Source organism: Cynocephalus volans, chromosome 8, assembly GCF_027409185.1.
Source record: "Cynocephalus volans isolate mCynVol1 chromosome 8, mCynVol1.pri, whole genome shotgun sequence".
Taxonomy (NCBI): Eukaryota; Metazoa; Chordata; class Mammalia; order Dermoptera; family Cynocephalidae; genus Cynocephalus; species Cynocephalus volans.
The window spans coordinates 135,352,657-135,367,824 of NC_084467.1; the positions used below are offsets into that span (position 1 = coordinate 135,352,657).

General features: G+C 35.0%; 1 protein-coding gene across 1 annotated transcript in view; it reads left to right on the forward strand.

Moving 5' to 3' along the window:
- The window catches only part of AXDND1 (axonemal dynein light chain domain containing 1), a 142,975-nt gene that overhangs the window by 97,368 nt on the left and 30,439 nt on the right, over nucleotides 1-15,168 (forward strand). The window contains exons 18-19 of the mRNA XM_063105917.1: nucleotides 3,291-3,490; nucleotides 4,371-4,467. Of these exons, the coding sequence (XP_062961987.1) occupies nucleotides 3,291-3,490; nucleotides 4,371-4,467 (297 nt within the window). The remainder of the gene's footprint in view (nucleotides 1-3,290; nucleotides 3,491-4,370; nucleotides 4,468-15,168) is intronic.

Genomic DNA, 15,168 nt, shown 5'->3' on the forward strand with positions numbered 1-15,168 from the left:
TGCTGCCAAGGCTTTTGGCTTGTATCTTCCAAAGCTGTGGGTCCAGCTACACCTGGGGCCAACTGAGCCATGGCTGGAGTAGCCAAAGCAGCTGGGGCGCTGGTGCGGGGAGCAGCATCCCAAGGTGTCCCAGGGCAGCGAAACCGTGGAGTGTGCCTCAGGCCTATTCCCCAAGACCATTCTTCTTAGGCCTCTGGGCCTGTAATGGAAGATGCAGCCTCCAAGATCTCTGAAATGCCTTCAAGGTCTTTTTTGTCTTCTCTTGATAATCCCTTTCTTCTGTACTAATCTCCTTAGCAAAGGGCCCCTGGGCTATACCCTTGCTTTTTGTGGCCAAAATAAAAGTTTTCCAAATTTTTGCCCTCTGCTTTCTTTTGAATTATAAATTCTGGATTTATCTCATGCCTTTTCTGCTATAACGCTGCATAGGCTGTTACAAATAGCCATACAGCTTCCTTAATAATTTGCTGCTTAGAAATTTCTTCCACCAAATACCCTGGGTCAACACCTTTAAGTTCTACATTCCAAAAAACTTTTGGGCATGAACAGAATGCAGCCAAGTTTCTTGTTGGGTCCTAGCAAGGGTGACTTTTGCCCCACTTTCCAATAAGTCCCTTCTCATTTACATCTGAGATCTTCTCAGAATGGCCTTTATTTACTGTCCATATTTCTATTAGCATTCTGCTCGCCACCACGTAACCAGTCTCTACAACATTCCAAACTTTCCCTCGTCTTTTTATATTCTGAGTCCTCCAAACTCCTCCAGTCTTTGCCTAATATCCAATTCCAAAGCCGCTTCCACATTTTCAAGTATTTATTATAAGCAACACCTCACTTCTCTGTTACCAATTGTTTTAGTCCGTTTTGTGTTGCTATAACAGAAATACCTGAGACTGGGTAATTTATAAGGAAAAGAGGTTTATTTGGCTTACAATTCTGGGACAGCTGCATCTGGCATGGGCCTCAGGCTGCTTCTACTCATGGCGGAAAAGTGGCAGGCAGCCGGCGGGTACAAGCAGATCACATGGCGAGAGGAAGCAAGAGAGAGAGAAGGTGCCAGGGTCTTTTTAAGCAACGAGCTCTGAGGGAACTAATAGAGCACGAACTCACTCATTAATCCCCCTCCCCCAGGGAGAGCATGAATCCATTCATGAGGGATCCGCCCCCATGACTCAATCAGTTTCCAACACTGCCACATTGGAGATCAAATTTCCACATGAGTTTTGGAGAGGACAACACATCCAAACTCTATCACCAATTTTCTATATTAGTCTGTTTCTGCTGTTTATAACAAAATACCCAGAACTGGGTAATTTATAAAAAATAAAATTTATTGCTTACAGTTTCAGAGGCTGGGGAGTCCAAAGTGCAGGAAACACATCTGGTGAGGGTCTTTGTGGTGGCAACAGTGACCCAGGGGTCTCACATGGCAGGAAACGGCAGAGCAGAGAGAGACTAACCTCTCATGTGCTCTTCTTTTAATGCCCTCAGAACCATTCCCATGATCACCGTCTTTAATCCATTCACTACAGCATGGTCCTACAACCTAATGTAAAGCTGGGGCTTACAGACCCTTCGAGTCTGTTGCACAGACTGGGTCACAAACCCTCCACACACAGGTCTGTGAGCTAGGAAATAGAGAAAAAAACGTCCTGGGAGCCGTGGGTGTAGAAAAACGAATGGGTTTTATTCAGATCTAGGAGCAACTGTCCTAGTGGCTTCTCTGAGAGTTCTGAGGAATCAGAGCTGTTAGTGTTTTATACTTAAGTCCATAACCCTGGACACCTGGGTGCCCATACGCAATTACAGTAAGTACTAACAAGGAACACCTGAAGATATTTGCAGCAAATGCTTGGCAAGATTTTGAACATCTGAGCGGCCCTGACCATTTTCCTATTTTTTCCCAAAACCTAATCACCTCTTCAAGGTCCCACCTTTAATTACCATAATAGGTTTTCCCACCCTCAACAGCTACAGTGGAGATTTAAGCTTCAATGAGGTGGGAGATGGGGGGAGGTGCATCCAATCTACAGCAGTTGCCCCTTTTCCTGATACTCTAATTCAGGTTTAAAATAGTCAACATTGCTTTAGGTCATCAACAACTTTTCTTTCTCAAGTAAGAGGCAGGAAGCTTGGGCTACCAAGTTTTATTTTATTGATTCATTCAACAAACACTTATTAAGCACTCCCTGCTAAGTCCTGTGTGTGGTATTGAGGGATAAAAAGATGGCTCCTGCCTTAAAGAGTCACACAAATTAATTGAGGAGACAGATGTGCAAATGATTATAATAGAGATATGTACTAAATTCTATAGAAACATGGGAAAGGGAGCAATTTAAAGCCAGTGGAAATTAAAAAGGCTGTCAGAGTAGATCATTTTTAAGCCTGGAGGTATATTTACGAACTCACCAAACAGAAAAAAGGGGATATGGCATTTGAAGAGTGTGGTTGTCTGATGTTTGCATTTCATAATTTTCTGCCTTTTATTTCTGGGACCCAGCCTCAGCAAACACTGTAATGCAGAGGTTCCCAAACTTTCTCTGTTCACAGTACCCTTTGAATTCCAGTATTTTTGTACTACTAAGCCAAATGAGATACCTCACAGTTAAGTTTATTATGTAGATAGGTTCAAACAGCTTAATAATTATTTAATGTCCTAACAATTTAGTAATTGTTTGGAGAAGTAAACACTGAAAGAAAAAAATTTATTTTATTCCCATTTAATCAAAATTACTAATGGAATGCATGTGCATCTTGGGCACTATACAGCTTCTCTAACCCTGGAATTAGATGGGACATTGTCACCCTCATTTCTTGTTCCACACTGATTTTCACATAGCACTTGTTTTTATCATACAACCACCAATCAAATCAGCTTCAGAAAGATATGATGTCATCAAAAGTGATATAGTGCATATAATGTTGAAATGGTGAACTGCGTTAAGTTCTGATGTTGCATATCACTGTTATTTCCCTCAACTTAAACTCCACGGCATCCTTGTGAGTTCACTGCAGTGCACTGGAATGCCTTGGTGCACAATTTGTGAACTGCAGCTTTAATGGGTTGATACTCTTGTCCAAGCTAAGGAAGAAGAGAGTGGTTCAATGTAGAATGAGCAAAAGAAAATAAGGTTATACTAGCTGAGTAGGGATGGTTTGATTTCATGAAGAATTATAGTGTTGCTGAAAGTTGGATACAGATATGATTATTTCTGTTTTTAAATTTGGTATGGTTTTTACTGCTTGATTTATTTAAAATGGGTTGTTTGTATTATAATCATTTTTAACAGATGGATGAATTGCATATATCTATGATCCAATGGATGGTAAATTTGCTGATTTTAATGATACCAGACTTTACTGACCAATATACTCTCCCACGGTTGGAGGAGGAAAATGCTGAGAAACATGATATAGGAGTTGCAAAATTAGAACTAGACGCAATTGCGCTGACAAGAAAGTTGTTCCAATACTCCAACTACTTGAACAGGTGAAACTCTCTGGTTATTTTATTCCTGTCCTTTTGAAGATTAAATGTGACATAAAGCAGAGTTGAGAAGTGTGGTGAATTAGCAGCAATAAGGAGTTATTTTAAAACCTTGGAAGAAATACTAGTTCAATTTTTCAACTAGCTTCAAATACTGTGCCCAGTTGGAATATGAAATTTTGGTGTTCTCCCAATGGCCTTAGAATTGTTTTGAAGACAGTGTTAGCATAGGTAGGATGGGAAGTGTTTGTGGGGGGGGTTGAGAATCAGTTAAAAAAAAAAAAAGATTTGCGTAGATAAGATACATCTCACACTTTTGCACATACTGCAGAGCATTTAAGAAGTTTCCTTCATAATTCCATGCAAAGTTGAATGTGTACTTACGTGCTTCACTAAATGCCATTTAATGAAAAGCTAGAAGATTCCTACCGAATAAAGATGAGGGCTGAAAAATTGTATCTATTAAGTCATACACATTGTCACTATGATTATTTTTTTCCAATTTATTTCTTATTGAAGGATAATTGATTGTACATAGTTGTAGGGTACAAAGTTGACTATCAATAGCTGCGTACCAATGTGTGGTGGTCAAATCAGAACAGTTAGCTTATTCAACTATGATTACTTTAAATTCGGGAAATAGCCTATAGTCAATTTTTGTCTTCATTTCAATTCAATGTTACCAATGGTCAAGAGTGAGAGGAAAGGAAGAGAGGAAGAGGACAATGGGTGAGAACTAAGAGATAAATTACTGTCCTTTGTGTGTCAGTAGCTGAATTGTGGTAAACTTCCACTGTGTCTAGATTTTAAATACCTCGATGAGGAACCAAGAATAAACAAGTCATGCTGAGTGTATGTGTGCTTTTTTTTTTTTTTTTATCAGTTGTTGCAAAGGGATGGTAACAGCAATGGCTCTGAGTAAAGCAGCTCACTCACAGAAACATCCTACTAAGGAACTTCTTGAGCTGAATAGGATGAAGGTAATAACTCTATCTTCCTTTCAGTTTAGTTTTGTTTGTTTTTAGCAGATTTCTGAGGCTTAGTTGATTTATAGCAAACTATGCGTATTTAAAGTTACAATTTTATAAGTTCTAAAATATGCATACACTCATAAAAGCAATCATTCACTACAATAAAAATAGGGAACATATCCAACACACCAAAAGTTTCCTCATACCCCTTTGTAATCTCTCATTCTAGCTTCATCCTGTCCCCAGGCAATGTCTGATCCACTTCTAACATCAAAGAATATTTTTCATTTTCTAGAATTTGTATAAATGGAATCATACAGAATGTACTTCTTTTTTGTCCAATTCCTTTGATTAAGCAGAATTATTTTGAGATTCACACATATTATTGCTTTTATCAAAAGTTCATGCTTTTTAGTGCCGAGTAGGCTTTCATTACATGAATGTACACAATTTATCCATTCTCTGTTGATGGGCATTTGAATGATTTCCAGTTTTTTATTATTACAAGCAAAGTTTCAATGCATATCCCTGCACAAGTCTTTGAATGGACACATACTTTCATTTCTGTTGGATAAAAATCTAAAAATGGAATGAATGGCTGAGTCATGTGGAATGTGTGTGTTTAACTTGTAAAGAAACTGTCAAACTATCCTCCAAAGTAGTTAAGCCATTTTTACAGTTCTGCCAGCAGTGTGTGAGAGTTCCAGTTGCTTCACATCCTTACTGACACTTGATACGGTTAGTCTTTTTAATTTTAGAAATTCTAATAGGTGGGTCATCATGATGTGTCATTTTGGTTTTTATTGGCATTTCCTTAATGACCAATGATGTTGATCCTCTTATCACATGTGCTTATTTGTCATCCATATGTCTTCTTTGGTGAAATGTCTGTTCAAATCTTTGACTCATTTATTCCTGGTTTGTTGTTTTCTTTGTTGAATTTTTAGAATTCTTTATATATTCTGGATACCAAGTCTTTAATCAGATATGTGATTTTAAAATATGAGGCTACTTAAAAGTTCATGGAAAAATTCATATTATCTTTTAAATCTAGTTTTCCACAAATTTTATGAAGCACCCTCATATTTTGTCTCAGTATGTGATTTATCTTTTCTTGTCTTAATAGTGTTTTTTAAAAAGGGAAAGTTCTTAATTTTTATGAAGTTCAGTCTGTCTTTTTTTTTTTTTTTTCTTTATGGATCTTGCTTTTGGCATTATATCTAAAGAAATTTTTGCATAACAACAACACAAAGATTTTCACCTATGTTTTCTTCTAGAAGTTTTATAGTTTTAGGCTTTATATTCAAGTGTATGACCCATTTTGAATTAATTTTTTTCATATATATATATGGTACCAGGTATGGATTGAAGTTCATTTTTTGGCATTTGGATATCCAATTGTCTTAGCACCATTTGTTGAAAAGACTGTCCTTTCTCTATTGAGATGCCTTTGCATGCATCTTTATTGAGAAGCTGTTGACCACATATGTGTGAGTAGTACTCTGTTTATTCTATTGTGTTCTGTTAATCTATTTGTCAACATTGTCACAATTATCAAACTGTTTTGATTACTGTAGTTTTATAAGTTTGAAAACAGATAGTGTAAATCCTCCAAATTTGTTCTTCTTTCTCAAGATTGACCAGGCTATTCTATCTAGGTCCTTTGCTTTCTGTATAAATTTTATAAATAGCTTATCAATTTCTACAAAAAAAGCATGCTAGAATTTTGTTGGGATGTCATTTTATCTATTGATTATTTTGTGGGAAATTAGCATTGTAACACTATTGAGTTTTTGGGTCTGTGAACATGGTATATCTATTTATTTAAGTCTTCTCTATTTCGTTCAGCAAAGTTTTGTAGTTTTCAATGTATAAATTTTACACATCTTTTGTCATATTTATCTCTGAGTATTTTATACTTTGTGCTATTGAAAATGGTACTGTTTTGTAATTTCAATTTTTTATTATTCATTGCTAATATATAGAATTACCGTGGACTTTTAATAATTTGATCTCCTATCTTATGACTACAAAATTTCTAAGTACTGCTTTAGCTGTTTCTCACAGATTTTGATATATTGTGTTTTCATTTTATTCAATTCAAAATACTTTAAAATTTTCCTTTTGAGTTCTTTTTTCACCTATATGTTATTTAGAAGTGTATTTAGTTTCTAAGTATTTGGGTATTTTTCAGAGCTCTTTCTGTTAGTGACTTTTAATGTGATTCCATTGTCAGAGAATATACTTTGCAAGACTTTTCAATGTATCTACACTTGTTTTAGAACCTATAATCTGATCTACCTTGATGATTGTTTCATGTACAATTGAGAAGAGCATATATTCTGTTATTGAATGGAGTGTTCTATAAATGTCAATTAGGCCACATTGGTTGATGGTCTTGTTTAAGTGTCTTCCGTCCTTTTTAATTTTCTGCCTACTTGATTCATCAATTATTAGGGCAGGGGTATTGAAACCTTGACTATAATTGTGGTTTGTCTGTTTTTCCTTGGAGTTCTAACAGTTTTTGCTTCATGTATTTTGAAGCTCTGTTATTACATACATAAATATTTAGGATGAATTGATCTCTTTATCATTATGAAATGTCTCTTCATCCCTGTTACTATTCTTTCCTCAAAAATCTACTTTGATATTGTCCTAGCCACTACAGCTTTTTAAAAATTAATATTAGCATCGTATATCTTTTCCATCTTTCTATTTTTAACCTATTTGTATCTTTATAATGAAGTAGCTTACTTATATGCTGTATATAGTGTGGTCTTGCTTTTTTATACAATCTCAGAAACTCTGCTTTTTACATTTAATGTGATTGTTGATAAGTATGTTGTAAGTTCTAAGATAAGCATTAAAACAATAAAAGTAAAATATATAACTTCTAATATTATAAGGGGAAAAGTGAATGATAAAACAACCAAAAGCAAAGCAATAAAGGATAAAAGAAAAATAGAACACATGGAAGAATAGAAAGCACAAAATAAGGTGGTAGATTTATATCAGTAATTTCATTTAATGTAAAGGGATTTAATACTCCAGTTAAAAGACAAATACTGTTAGACTATATAACAAAACACTATATATGACCACATTGCCTAACGGATAAGGCAGAAAAAAAAAAACCAAAAAAACAGAAATACCACACACAAACACAAAACACTATATACTGTTTATAAGTGACATCTAAAATATGAAGACAAAGAAATATTGAAAGTAGGGCTGGCTGGTTAGCTCAGTTGGTTAGAGTGTGGTGGTATAACACCAAAGTCAAGGGTTTGTATCTCTGTACTGGCCAGCCACCAAAAAAAAAAAAAAAAAGAGTAATATTGAAAGAAAAATAATGGAATAAAGTTATACAAGGAAAATACAAAAACTGACAGAACTACAAGGAGGAATAGATAAATCTACAAACATATTAGGAGATTTTTATGTACACATCTCAGTAAATGATAGAATAAGTAGACAAATATATGGACATAGAAGACTTGAACAGCATGATTAAAAACAATTGACCTAATATATATATATATGTATGTATGTATATAGAACACTATAACCAACATCTATAGAATGCACAATTTTCTTAAGCACACATATGCCATATACAGTCATGCACTGCATAATGACATTTTGGTGAACAGTGGACTACATATGCAATAGTGATCCCATAAGATTATAATGGAACTGAAAATTTTCTATCACCTAGTGATTTTGTATCCATTGCAACATTGTAGTGCAATGCATTACCTTTTCTCTGTTTAGATATGCAAATACTTGTCATTTTGTTACAATTGCCCACATTACTCAGTACAGTAACATGCTCTACATGTTTGTAGCCTAGGAGCCATAGATTATATCACATAGCCTAGGTGTGTAGTAGGCTATACCACCACAGTTTGTGCAAGTACACTCTATGATGTTCGCACAGCAAAATTGCCTAAGGATGCATTTCTCAGAAGAAATCAAGCAACACATGACTATATAAAAATTGATATTTTACCATAAGAAATTGTAATGAAAGTATCAACAAATTTCCTTTCTAAAAGGAATCAAATCATAAAGAGCATGTTCTGTAACTACAGTGCAAATAAGCTTGAAATTAATAACAGATAACTAGAAGATATTCTTATATTTGTAAATTAAGAAACACACTTCTAAATAATCAATGGATCAAAGAATAAATTGCAATGTAAGTTAGAAAATAACTTAATTAATAATTAATTAATAATAACAAAAATAGTACATATCAAAACTTGAGGAATGCAACTAAAGCAGAATTTATAGCCTTAAATGATTATATTAGGAAAAAAATGAAAATTGATTAAACATCAGTCTCAAGATTTTAGAAAAATAACAGCAAAATAAACTACAAAATATAGGAGAATGGACACGATAAAGATAAAAACCAAAATTTAATGAAAAGAAAAAGTCATATAAAAAGAGAAGATCATCCTAGGAATATGCTAAGAGAAACAAAAAAATATTTCCACATAAAAACTTGTACACAAATATTCACAGTAGTATTATTCATAATAGCCCCAAGTTGAAAACAACCTAAATGTCCATCAATTGCTGACTAGATAAACAAAATGTACTATATCTGTATAACAGAACATTATTCAGCAGTAAAAAGGAAGCGCTGATACATGCTACAATATGGAACAACCTTGAAAACATGCTAAGGCAAAGAAGTCAGTCACAGAAGACCACATACTGTTAGATTTTATCTATATGAAATGCCCAGAATAGGCAAATCTGTAAAGACAGAAAAATTAGTGGCTGTCTGGAGCTGGGAAGGAAGTAGGCAGGAATGGGAAATGAATAACTGCTAATGAGTACAGGCTTTCTTCTGGGGGTGATGAAAATATTCTAGCATTAGATTGTGCTAATGATTGCACAACTCTGAACAACTAAAAACCATTGAATTATACACTTTCAATGAATAAGTCATATGTTAATCATATCTCAAAAATCAGATGTTTTCAAAAACCTGGCTGAAAAAGAGATGATCAATAGAGCCAAAAGTTGGTCTGCTAAAACAATAAAATCAACAAACTTTTGGCAAGACTAATGAAGAGAAAAAGAGGATGCAAAAAAGTCATATCAGGAATGAATAACTCAGATGCTGAAGATATTAGAAAGATAATAGGAACACATTATGAATTTATAACAAAATTTGAAAATGTAGATGAAATGTACAATTAAATGTAACCAAAAAGACTTAAGAATAAATTAAAAACCCAATTAGTCCTATAACCATTAAAAGAATTCATCAAAAAACTATCCCCAAGATAACGCTTAGGTATAGACAGCTTCAACAGCAAGTTCTATTAAACATTTAAGAAATAAATAATTCTATTCCTATACAAATTCTTCCAGGATATAGAAAAAGGGAATGCTTTTTATACTAAAACCTGAAAAGGACTGTACAGAAAAGAGAAATTATATACCAGTTTTACTCATATGAAATATGAAAATCCTAAACAAAATATGGGCAAACCAAATCCAGCAATGAATAAAAAGGACAACACATTATGAACATGTTGACTATTCTAGGAATGCAAAACTAGTGGTATAACATTAGAAGATTATAATCTACCACATTAATTTGTTAAAGAACAACTACTTCATCATCTCGATACAACTAGAAAATTTATTCTGATAAAATTCCTGATCTATTTACTATAAAGATTCTTAGCAAGTTAGGAATACAAGGGAACTTCTTTAACCTTATAAAATATATCAGCAAAAATATAGTAGATATCATACTTAACATGAAACATTAAAAGCAATCCCTTTAAAATCTGAAAGATATCTCAGGTATCTAACAAGATGAGGGAACTCATCCTTCCATATTTTAGGAGTTCTTGTAAAGCTATAACGAAACAGTGTGATGTTAATTCACTGATAGATAACTATGCCAATGGAATAAAAAAAACAGAACCACGCATGTATGGCCTTTTATATAAAGGTGGCATGCAAAATTAATGAGGAAAGGATGGATTTTTCAATTAATTATACTGGGATGATTGGTTATCTACATGGAAAAGATGAAATTAGACTTTTACCTCACACAAAAATCAATTCCAAGTGGATTAGAAACCTAAAAGTGAAAATTGGAATTACAAAGCTTTTAAACAACATTATCTTTAAAAAACAAAACAAAACAAAAAAACCATAAAAACAAAAACAAGCTACAAAGTGGGAGAATATATTTGCAACAGTTATAGTTGACAAAGGACCAGTATCCAGAATACAAAATGACCTTCTACAAATGAAAATTATGAAAATATACTACATAATGGAAAATGGGCAAAAGGCTTGAATGTGTACTTCACAAAAGAGAAAATTTAAATGGCTGACATATATATGAAAAGATGCTCAATTTCAGAAAAGGTCAGAGAAATATAGATTAAGGTCATTACTTACATATCAAATAGTCAAAAATTACAAAGTCTGACAGTACAACTTCTAACAAGAATGGGGAAACAACAGATATTCTCTATACTGCTGGTAAGAATGTAAACTTAAACAGTGGAATAGATATTATGGATGTTATGGTATACAAGAACTGGCATTTAGGTTGCAGGCAATTTTCTATTCTTCAGCCTTTCATATGTTTAAATGAGTGTTCTTATTAAACTGTACATATGTATTTTATGCTCTTCTGTACGCCTGACAGATCTCACAGTTTTTCAACGGTGTTATAAAAAAATTTATATACAACATCTTGCTAAAAGATCAAAAAATCTCTAGGAAATGGAGGCTTTTTTAGGAAAATATAAAATAAATAACATTAACTCTAGAAGGAGAAAATTGGCCAATTTTCAGGAAAGAAATGGATGCATTAGTAAAAAAAAAAAATATCTAAAACTTTTGTCTGGATTCCACAGATAAGGAGGTAATCACCATGCTATACAAACAATTTAAGAGCATAGACAATGACTGAAATTTTTCCCAGTTTATTTCATATAGCTAGAAAAGTTCTTTTAAAAAATCCCAATAAGTATAGAGGAAATAAACCTCACAAATATAGATGCTAAATTCAAATTTAAAATAGCAAATTTCATTTAATAGAAAATTAAAAGACTAAAAAAATACTAAGAACAATTAGAATAAATAATATTTTACTATTTGAAAATGTGTTAAAATGTGAAAATGTGTTGTAAATGTATTTCACTTCTCATCTAACAGTTGATGGAACTGTCTCAGTTTTAGTTTTGGTTCTGGGAAGCCTTCAGAGGTGTTCACAACAGACTGATGTGCTTCTGAATGGAACAGTCTCTTGGAGCTTGTTGCCCTCCTTGTACATTTAGAAGTGTGCGCATGTCTTATCAGGCCTGCTGCAGCCGGCCCCTGCTGCTACCCACCACAAATGTGGTGGGGGTCTGGATTTTGGAAGGCTGGACCTGTCACAGATAGTGAAGGGAAGCAATGGCCAGCTCCATGACACGCTTAGTCTTCATTTACTTAAAAGGGGAAAAAACTCTGTGGTGAGACCACGTTTCCAGGTAAAGGCAATCTTAGAATGAGAAATTTGGGACGCTTACAGGTGTACCTCCCTATTAAAGTTAAGGCTATAGCAATATGGGGAACACTACTGTGAGGGGCCCTTACTGAGGGGACCTTGGGGACTTTCACAGGAGATTTTGTGAAACCCTGTGCTATGGGCCATTCATTCATTGCCTGTTCCACCCTATGCAATGGGTGGAAGTAACTGAATGCCTATGTTCTGACCATCTCTTTGAGGACCTACACTTCCTACCAGTACTACTTAGGTCCTCTGTTAAGCTCTTTTCCACTTACTAACTCCTAACTAGTGATTTCGGATAAATAAACAAAGGAAATGTTATCAGAGGAGGCTTAGAATTTGCCCTTACACCAGAACTAAGACTGTAACCGATCCCATGCCTTTATTTCCTAACCAAATGTAAATGCCCCCTCGCTAAGCCTGAGGCTGAAACCTTCCAAGGATATATCAAACTAGTTTATGATAGAAGCCTCAGTGGGCCCCCCACCCCCCATTTTTCTAGGAGTGCTTCAGTATTCTTTATTACAAAAATAATAATAATAATGGTTAGTTCCATCTTCATTAGAGTTATCTTAATTTCAAATTTATCACCTTCCTTGACAGCTCCCATCTTCCCTGAATTCCTAGGCAACCTCTAAGGTACATGAATCTTTATGACATCAGACTGGGGGACACTTAAGGCCTCATTCATATCCCATAATGTGAAGAGTGGGAGATGGTCTTTCAGAGAAGCCTTATCTAATGTGAATATACTATAATGCTGTGTGGCTTGTGCCATGCCACAGCTGCATTCTTGCACTTGAAGAAGAACATCTTGCAAATCTACCAGACTGATATTTGGATAACATTAAGTGATAGTCTCTCACAATCTCATGTTTCTTGGACTCCCTTCCAGCAAAGGAGATTTGCATGATGCTGGACAGGGTTCTGAAGTAGGAGGCCTCCTAAGTAAGCATCTTTTGAAGTTTGATCACTCTTATTGATGGTTCTTACTCTACTTTTCTACCATAACAGCCTAGATTAATTGCTTCTTCAAGAAGAGATGGAGATTATCTAGTTCTCCAAGACCACTAAAGCAGCCCAGTGGCTAATAACCCTCCCACCTGATCTCAGCATATCTTGATCCTTTCTGACCTCACACAGCTTAGCACCAGTTAAATGCAGGAGACCATTTTCTAGGAGCACTCAGTTCCAGGAATCCTTGTCCCTGTGCCTATTTCTGAAAGAAGCTAGTTTCAGTGTATATCAACTGCTCCACTTGGGAATGGGAATTGCTTGTCCTTAAAGCTTCATTTGAGGCTTGGAAGTGCTATGTCAAAGACTCCTGGCATCCAATAAGAGTATATCGGGACTACTGCAGCCTAGAGCAGCTGCTGAAAACCTGGAAACTTAGCTCCTAATAAGCTGGATAGATGTCTCTTTTCAAATGCTTCAGTTGACCATTTCTAATGTTCCAGGAACCTAGAATTAGAGTCACTGATACCCTGGAGGGTAATCATAATCTGAATAAACAGCAGATTACCTGGAAATATACCTGAGATATCCTTCAGCAGGCCAAGACTGATAAAAAAGACACATATTGATCAACACCTGACAGTGCTGAGAACATATGGAAGGGAAATATCTCCTTTCAATCCCAAAGAAATACCCACCATGATGGAAATGACTTCTAGCTGGGTCCCTTCAAACTGACTGTGGTTATAATTTGTCCCCTCCATATCATTCTTTCACATTTCTGCCTCTTGTAATCTATCAAGACCCTGCCATCCACCTTGGGCTGAAGTAGCCTCCTTTATGTCACCCAAGATACCACTGTTCCAGAATTTGGTCCTCCAAAAGAAGTATGACTTTGAAGAGTGATACTAGGAACCTGCCTCTCATGGTGTGCCAGCAAGTAAACTCAAGGAAGTTGAGTTTTCGCCCTTTCTGGGAGGATCTGTGGGTAATGGATTTTTAATTCACTGGTACCCTATAAAAGGCTATCTCCTACAGCCTTCTGTTTCTCCTTCTTTTGATCCACTATGATAGGCTTGACATTTAGACCATCCCTTTCTTCTTAAATCCCCCTTCACCCTTTTATTTTTAGTTGAATTTACATACTGTGAAACATCCTTTTCTAGTCCTTTTACTTCATACCAGAGCATTTATCAACACAGCTCTGAATCATACTTTATTAGAGTTAAATAAGAAGAATATTCATGGAGAGAGATCTATGTGTATTGATTAGCAACCAAGCAATCCTGATCTATAGCTGGTAAAAGGTGATATTAAAGGTTTTGAAGGTAAACTTGCTTAACTCTATGGAAATGTTGCTTAACTCTACTATAGAACTTTAATAAAAAGACTCCTAATGATTTTTTTCCTCACCAGAAGTCTTATGATGGTATTCCCAATGTATCAGAAATTTATAAGAAAATGACTAGGATCTGTTTCATAGTACGTAAATTCAACTCAAGAATAGTTGAATTATTTCTCATGAATGGTGAATTACATTAACTCTGAAGAAATAAAGTTTTTAAAATATCGTTACTTAGAAAAAATTAACTAAGGCTTTCTGTTAGGTACAGTAAAGAAGGTTAAACAATATAGTCATCAAATTTTATAGCTGGAAGTATCCTTAGGGGCAGTGGTGTGATGGAGGCTCACACTGGTTCACAAGAGTTGCTTGATTGTGTACACCCCTTCCCAACTCCACATTTACTGATAACATACTGAATTGGTGAATATCATTGAAATTGCCATGGTGAGAGTATTTATACCATGGAAATCAGTAAATGCTACAAATCAGGGCTCCCCCTCAACTCCCACAGAAATAGTTATTAAACATTTTCTAGCTCACCACTGCATAGGGGTCACCTACAGTAAACCAACAATGTCATTTAAAGAAAAAATAGATGAGGACTATCAAGCATTTATTTAAGAACCCACAACATGTTAATCACAGCTCTGTTTACAATAGCCAAGACATGGAACCAACCTAAAAGTCCATCAATGGATGATTGTATAAGGAAACTGTGGTATGTGTACACCGTGGAATACTACTCTGCCATAAAAAAGAATGAAATACTCCCATTTGCAGAAACATGGATGAGCCTGGAGAAACTTATGTTGAGTGAAATCAGCAAAGCACAGAGGGATAAATACCATATGTACTCACTCATATGTGG